The sequence below is a fragment of the Pseudophryne corroboree genome, chromosome 6, assembly GCF_028390025.1.
Source record: "Pseudophryne corroboree isolate aPseCor3 chromosome 6, aPseCor3.hap2, whole genome shotgun sequence".
Classification (NCBI taxonomy): Eukaryota; Metazoa; Chordata; class Amphibia; order Anura; family Myobatrachidae; genus Pseudophryne; species Pseudophryne corroboree.
In genome coordinates this window covers 81,173,719-81,181,709 of record NC_086449.1, presented here as the reverse complement: position 1 = coordinate 81,181,709, position 7,991 = coordinate 81,173,719, and the positions used below count along the sequence as shown (strand labels likewise).

General features: G+C 47.5%; 1 protein-coding gene across 1 annotated transcript; it reads right to left on the bottom strand.

The window, feature by feature from the left end:
- Nucleotides 1-227: 227 nt before the first annotated feature.
- LOC134936344 (histone H3) lies at nucleotides 228-738 on the bottom strand. The gene has a single exon (XM_063931351.1). The coding sequence runs from the start codon at nucleotides 692-694 to the stop codon at nucleotides 284-286; it is 411 nt and encodes a 136-aa protein (XP_063787421.1). The 5' UTR covers nucleotides 695-738; the 3' UTR covers nucleotides 228-283.
- Between the last annotated feature and the right edge of the window lie 7,253 nt (nucleotides 739-7,991).

Here is a 7,991-nt window from a genome sequence, read left to right as displayed (position 1 = left end):
GGTGAAGACTAGTAGCCCCCTGTGCCCTGACTGCACGCTGAATTGAGGAGGCTCCCGCCACTGTTCCAGGGCAGCGGCAAGCTGGAAGGAAGGTGCGGGTAATTAAGGGATATAGGCCGTGAGCTTAGTGGCTACTAACTACGAGGAGCCTGGGCAGAGCTAAAGGAGGTGGTATCCGTCCAATTAAACACCATTGTGTAACTTATGCTTCAGCTGGTTTAGAAGGATTTGGTGGCTCTGAAAAGAGCCTTTGTGTTGCTGCGTGTATAGGAGTGCCGAGTGTCTATGCCCTCTCCCCTCGGATTCTGCGGGCTAGCTGGATGTCTTTGGGCATGATGGTTACCCTCTTGGCGTGGATGGCGCACAGGTTGGTGTCCTCGAACAGCCCCACCAGATAAGCCTCACTGGCCTCTTGTAGGGCCATAACGGCAGAGCTCTGGAAGCGCAGGTCGGTCTTGAAGTCTTGGGCGATCTCACGCACCAATCGCTGGAAGGGCAGCTTGCGGATCAGCAGCTCGGTGGATTTCTGGTAGCGGCGGATCTCTCTGAGAGCAACAGTCCCGGGACGGTAGCGGTGAGGCTTCTTCACGCCGCCGGTAGCTGGGGCGCTTTTCCGAGCAGCCTTGGTTGCCAGCTGCTTGCGAGGAGCTTTACCTCCGGTAGATTTGCGGGCGGTCTGCTTGGTCCTGGCCATCTCTCCTCACGAAACACGTCTAAAGGCAAAAAAACGAATACATATAGAGAGCAGCCGCTAACATCTCTATTTATGCACTGTGCTGCGCTGTCATTGGATGAGTTAAAGGCGCCTTTCATCCTGATTGGCTTAGGCATATGCATAGTACTTTTCAAAAAGCCCTCCAAGACTTTAGGGTTTCTCCCGGGTGCGGCAACAAAATCAGTCTCCATTAGAGGTTTTATTACGTTTCAGCCAGAAGGATTGCTGTATTCCGGGAAGTCTATGCTGGCATTCTAGCCAGGGGAGACAATCAAAACACACACACACATAGCAGTGATACAAGCCTCAAGTCTAAAGAGTCTTGAAATAGAAACCTTATTACATACAGTACTGTGAATAGCTACCGTCGGCGGGAATAGTACGTATGGGGACAGATGTGCCTCACCAGCTGTGCTCTCTACTGTCCGGGAGATCACAGTATATGTCTGCAGTAAAAACATCAGCGATTAATATGTCTGCTTACCAAGTAACATTCACGATACGATAGTCATTTGCATATTGCAGCATTAAGAATACATTTATCTGGTAGATCTCAATTATCATATTATGAGAAGCTTTAGAACGGAGAATAATCAGATCTTCTGCCTGCATTGGGGACGATGTGATACTAATGTGAAACAGTAAGTAGTGTTACACTATTGTTACTATTCTATGAATACATCAGTAGATACTATCAATACCAAAGTATCAAATAAAACCACAAGCCAAATCTCATTAATCTGAGAAAGACAAAGTACAATACATGGAGAACACAGGAGGACATTTGTCTAGATAGTGTAAGGGTTTGCAATGAATGGGCTATTGGTGGAAATAACAATCAGATACAAGTGAATCACTTTTTCTTTTTGTATAGCTGAATTATTATAAATGCATATTTAATGAGTTAAGTTTCATTTCCCATTTATAAAAACAAACAAACAAACAAAAAATAAGGGGTTGTTTGTTTAAGAATTGGCAAAAGGTGTATTTTATTATGTTCAATCGAGTTTAAAACTCTTATAGGGGATTATATTGCTATGAGCACAATGCACATTCAGTGACCTGAATGTATGGGAATTAAGAATAAAAATGTAATGTCATAATAATGACTCACTATGCTATGGTGCACTACAGAATACCTACAGTGAGTGCTCCTCCTTTTATTCTATCTGTGTAGGGGTTGGGTGTGCTACTGTCCATTACTCCTCATGCAATTCTATACCTATTACTGAGATTTAGTTAGTACTAAGGGAAGAGAATATTATAAATGAATAATCCATACTAAGGCAGATGGTGATTGGTGATTACCTCCTACATGGTGCCAGGTGGGATGCTTAGGGGCTACTGGCTTACCTATTGGACCCCTTGCATGTGCTACCATCACTGGAGGACAGACGGCATTTATTTCTTAGAGCGGTGGTTAATTACATTTTAGTAAACTGTTGAGAAACCTTGTGAAATATTTTGGAAATGTTCACACGACCATTTCTATATTTCCACACACTTTTACATCACTGGTGTAAAATAAAGAGTCAAAAGGATTACACCAGGCATGTCCAAACTGAGGCCCTCCAGCTGTTGTGAAACTACATATCCCAGCATGCCCCGACACAGTCTTGCTGTCAGAGAATGCTAAAGCTGTGTCAGGGCATGCTGGAAAGTGTAGTTTCTCAACAGCTGGAGGGCCGCAGTTGGGACATGCCTGGATTACACTGTACAATATGAGTAGAAATGAAACAAGCAAAACTGTTTAGGAACAGAAACTGGTTGTCTTGCTCCTTAAACTTTGCCAGCAAAATGGCCGCCGTTGCCATGGTTACTAGAAATTGCTAGGCAACCGAAAATGGTTGTCATGCTTAATCTACTTGGCCTGAAAAATGGCCACTTTCTCCTGCAGGGTCCACAGGGTATCCACAGGATACATTGGGATATGGATGAGCGACAGCGGATCTTGCACCAATCGGTCAAAGCTTTCTGGGCTCCCAGTACGCAGTGGGCCCGTCTATATATACCTGCCACCTGGCTCAGGCAAATCAGTTTTTAGTTTGGTGAGGCAGGAGCCGGACCATGGTCTAAGGGCTGCTGGTTTTTGGCAGCCATAAGCTTTTTTACTTTATTTTTATAGTCTTACTATTTTTTTCTGAGTGATCTTTCTAAACAGCGTCTTATACGTACCTTAGAAAGAGTCACTCCAACTACTCCCCGCCGAGTCGCGACAACGCTTACCCACGAGTACAGTGCTGTTTCGGCGGGCGTCTGTGTCGGATAAAACTAGCAAGTCCAGCAGACGTTACCAGGCTGTGGCCGGAGCACGGGAGGAAGGTAAGGCATAGGTTCCGCTTAGAGGGGGAACATGGACACAGCCGCACTCTTTTGGGGGAAACTACCAAACAGTCGCTGACGCGGCTGCCACCGAGAGTGCACAAGTGCTAGGCCTTAGGGATCAAAGGCTCCAGGAGTAGCATGAGGCTGCGATCCCTAATTTTGAGATCAGCAGTGGGGAGACGGATGCACCCCTGGTCGCCCCTCCCCCCGATTCACGACCAGTTTCCTCCGAGTCTCCTGCCATAAACTGAAGCGGCTGTGTGACTGGTGCATCAGTGTTCACTTGGCAATCTGTGTTCACTATATTTTCACGGAGCGGCGGTGGACACTTATAGCATATGGATCCACTCGTATTTATCGATTCTGGAAGCGGGGTAAGTCTCCCTGTATCCCGCTCTCCTGAGTGGGGGCTATAAAACACTAAGTGGGTCATTCAGACCTGATCGCATGCTGTAGTTATTTGCAGCCGTGCGATCGGGTCTGAACAGCGCATGCGTGGGGGCCGCAATGCGCAGGCGCGTTGCTGGCCGGCGATGGCCATCACTGGGCAGCGACAAAAATAATGAAGAAAGCATTCGCAGCAGCAAACACAAGAAGATTGACAGGAAGAGGCCGTCCGGGGGTGTCAACTCACCGTTTTCTGGGAGTGTTGAGGAAAACGCATGCGTGTCCGGCCGTTTCCATGGAGGGATCCTGACATCAGCTCCAGCAAGGATCATTGCAGCGGGTGAGCAAGTCCTGAGCTGTGCAGAGACTGCACAAACTTTTTGTTTGTGCAGCTCTCCGCACAAGCGTTTGCAGCCATACACAGCAATCCCACCTCCCCTGTGGGTGGCGATTACCTGGTCGTAGCAGTGCAAAAAATAGCCTGCATGCAACCATGTCTGAATTAGGCCCTAAGTCTCTATCTACCTTTGAGTACAAATAGTTGGATAAGGGCATAATGCATATGAGTTTGATAATATTACTGTGGTTTCTTTTGCTATGCGTCTGAATACAGTTAAAGCATTTTTATAAAGTAATGCAGTAATATGTTTCTCCTACATACGTGAACTGTACCTGTAGTTGATTATGTGGTCATATTGCTTATTATACTAATGTATAATCTGTGACTGACTGTTAGTGTGATTGCTGACTTTGCTATAAATTCTGTCAGTTTTCTCTGTTTACTCCGATCCTCAATGCTGGTGCTAAACAGGGTAGGGTCGGATTGTATGTCACTTTAACACATTTTAAAGTGATTACAGTCACAAATTGTGTATTACACTGTTAAATTGTCTGATTATTTATCATGTCTTAGAGCAGAAAAGGTGAGGAAAACACACTCACATCAGCACCAACATGTCAGACTTGGTTTTGTCTGTGTCCCCGGAGGGGGCGCTAGTGGGTCAGTGGAGGTGGATGGGAGAAAACGAGGAGGCTGGATTATGTTTCTGCGCATGAGCGCAATGATATTTATTATACAGATGATTCACAAACGGCAGCAGAAAATAACAGTAGAAATGCAAATGTCAATTGTACAGCGTAATAGCTGAGAGTCTATGGTAACAGAATGAATGGTGACTGATGAAATAATAACCGGTAGTGATGATAACAGATGAGTGATAATTTGGCAGAGAATATTCTGGTAGGGAAACCAGAGCAGATTAAAACATGGAACCAGCAGAGATGGTGTTGTATGGCAAACCTGGTAGCAGAGGCTGGAGTCTGACTATGTCCACAGTGCAGGTGATGAGGCACTGGCAGCGAGCAAGCTGCATCACAGGTGGGGAGATGGAACACACCTGGAGTCAGTCTCTACTGCTAGGCTGAAGCACACAGAGATGGTGATGAGTGTGAAGCCTGTAGATGGATGCAGGTATTGCTGGGGCTTGAAGTTCCACGGAGCTGTGAAAAGTAACCAGGAGTACAAAGTCTCGGGTAGAAAGCCAGGAACACGGAACAGCAGGTAGGTATCCAGGTACACGGAGGAAATAGGAACCAGATCCTTACACATGAGTCGCAGGAGTGACACACGGGTCGCAGGAGTGACACACGGGTCGCAGGAGTGACACAAAGTTCAGGATGCCTGCAGACTGATCCTGCAGCTTCATATATACCCCTTGTTAAACAGTCATTGGTGGAGTGAGGAAAAGTGGGTGCGGCCAAGCACCGGATTGGCCACCGTATGCTGACTGCTGGAGGCTGTCATGGCGGCGCCCATGCCGCGGCGTGCTACACGCCCGCTATCACAGGAGCGCTCCCAGGCCCAGGATGGCGTCTGATGGCAGAGACGCGGATGACAGATGAACGCAGGGACCCAGGACGGAGTCCGCAGCGGCGGACAGATGTCAGCTTGGTGAGTCGATTCCTGACAGTACCCCCCCTTTAAGGGTGGGCACCGAACACCCACGTGGCTTGGAAGGATGAGTGTTATGGAAGACACGGACCAACCTTGGAGCATGGACATCCAACGAATTTACCCAACTTCTCTCCTCTGGGCCATAACCGGACCAATCGACAAGGTATTGAAGACGTCCATACCGGCAACGGGAATCCAGAATCTTGCCAATCTCGAACTCCACGTCCCGCTGAGTTCGAACTTTGGGGCCAACTGGAAGAGCTCTTTGGAAATGATTCAGGACTAAAGGTCTGAGGAGAGAAACATGAAAAGCATTAGGTATTCGCAGAGAAGGTGGTAACTTCAGCTTGTAGGCCACAGGGTTGATGACTCTTTCGACAGGGAAGGGGCCAATGAAACGTGGTGCAAATTTCATAGACGGGACCCTAAGACGGAGGTTCCGGGTAGACAGCCAAACCTTGTCCCCAGGTTTCAGGCTAGGAACTGCGCGTCTTTTGCGATCAGCAAAGTATTTATACCGGCTGGAGGCCTTTTTGAGAGAAATGTGAATCTTCCTCCAGATTGAAGAAAACTGACTCAGGGCAGTAGTGGCGGCAGGAACATCCATGTGAGGGAGTTCTTGGAAGTCTGGAACACGAGGATGTTGCCCATATACTGCAAAGAATGGAGTTGTCTCAGTAGCAGTGTGGTAGCGGAAGTTGTGGGCAAACTCGGCCCATGGGAGCAGATCAAACCAGTCATCCTGAGAAGATGAAACATACAATCTTAAAAATGTCTCTAGTTCTTGATTTACCCTCTCTGTCTGCCCATTCGTCTGAGGGTGGTAAGATGACGAGAACTTCAGTTTAACCTGCATGGCAGAACAGAGAGCCCTCCAAAACCTCGCTACAAACTGTACACCTCGGTCGGATATTATTTCTGAGGGTAGACCATGTAAGCGGAAAATCTCCCGTAGGAAGATTTGGGCGAGTTTTGGGGCAGAAGGGAGACCCTGGAGAGGAACAAAATGGGCCATCTTGGTAAATCTGTCCACTACAACCCAGATGGTATTGTATCCTTGAGAAGGAGGAAGGTCGGAGATAAAGTCCATGGACAGGTGTGACCAAGGGCGACTAGGAATAGACAATGGTTGTAACTGACCTGCTGGAGACTGACGAGGAGTCTTGTGCTGCACACACTTAGGACAGGATGCTACGAAATCCTTGATGTCAGCTTTCATCTTTGGCCACCAGTATGTCTCAGAGAGGAACTTGAAGGTTTTCAGGACACCGGGATGACCAGTGAACTTGGATTGATGGGCCCAAGACAGCAACTTGGGACGGAGTTCTGGGGAAACAAAAGTCTTACCAGGAGGAGGAGCTGGGGAGACTTGAGATGCAGCAAATACCACTGGACTCAGGATGGAATGTGGAACTGAGTCAGGCGTTTCCTCTTCGGATTCCATAGATCGGGATAAGGCGTCAGCTTTAACATTCTGCGAACCTGGGCGGAAATGAAGCTTAAAGTTAAAACGTGAGAAAAACATAGCCCACCTGGACTGGCGAGGATTAAGGCACTGGGCTGCCTTTAAATATAGCAGATTTTTATGATCCGTGTAGATGTTGAACGGATGTTTGGCCCCTTCCAGGAGATACCTCCATTCCTCGAGGGCCAGCTTAATCGCCAGTAGTTCTTGATCTCCAACGGAGTAGTTAGCTTCAGCAGGGAGGAATTTACGAGAATAAAATCCACAGGGGTGGATTTTCCCATCGGTTCCCTTCTGGGAGAGAACAGCTCCAACTCCAACTGTAGAGGCATCCACCTCCAACTCGAACGGTCTGTTTACATCTGGCTGGGACAGAACTGGAGCAGACATAAAGGCCAGCTTGATCTTCTGGAAGGCCGCTAAAGCCTCTTCTGACCAGTTGGAATGGTCTGCCCCTTTCCGAGTTAAGTTGGTAATAGGAGCGATGAGAGTGGAGAATCCCCGAATAAATTTCCTATAGTAGTTGGCAAATCCCAGGAACCGCTGAATAGACTTGAGAGAATTTGGAATGGACCAATTGGCAATGGCTTCCAACTTTGTCGGGTCCATCTGGAGATCCGATCCGGAAATTATATAACCCAGGAAGGGTATAGAGGAAACTTCAAAGGTACACTTGGATAGTTTACCGTAGAGCCGGTTCTCACGAAGACGTCGGAGGACTTCACGGACTTGTAGACGATGAGAGGGAAGATCTTGGGAGAAGATGAGGATATCATCCAGATAAACAACGAGGTATTTATACAGAACGTCACGGAAGATTTCGTTCACAAAGTGTTGGAACACTGCTGGGGCATTACTCAACCCGAATGGCATTACCAGGTACTCGTAATGACCATCTCGAGTGTTAAAAGCTGTCTTCCATTCGTCACCACTCCGGATTCTGATGAGGTTGTGGGCACCGCGGAGATCTAGCTTGGTGAAGATGCGGGCTCCTTTAACTCTGTCAAATAATTCGGTAATGAGTGGTAATGGATAACTATTTTTAATGGTAATGTCATTGAGACCCCGGTAGTCAATGCATGGACGCAGTCCTCCATCCTTCTTTTTAACAAAGAAGAAGCCTGCACCAGCGGGTGATGATGAAG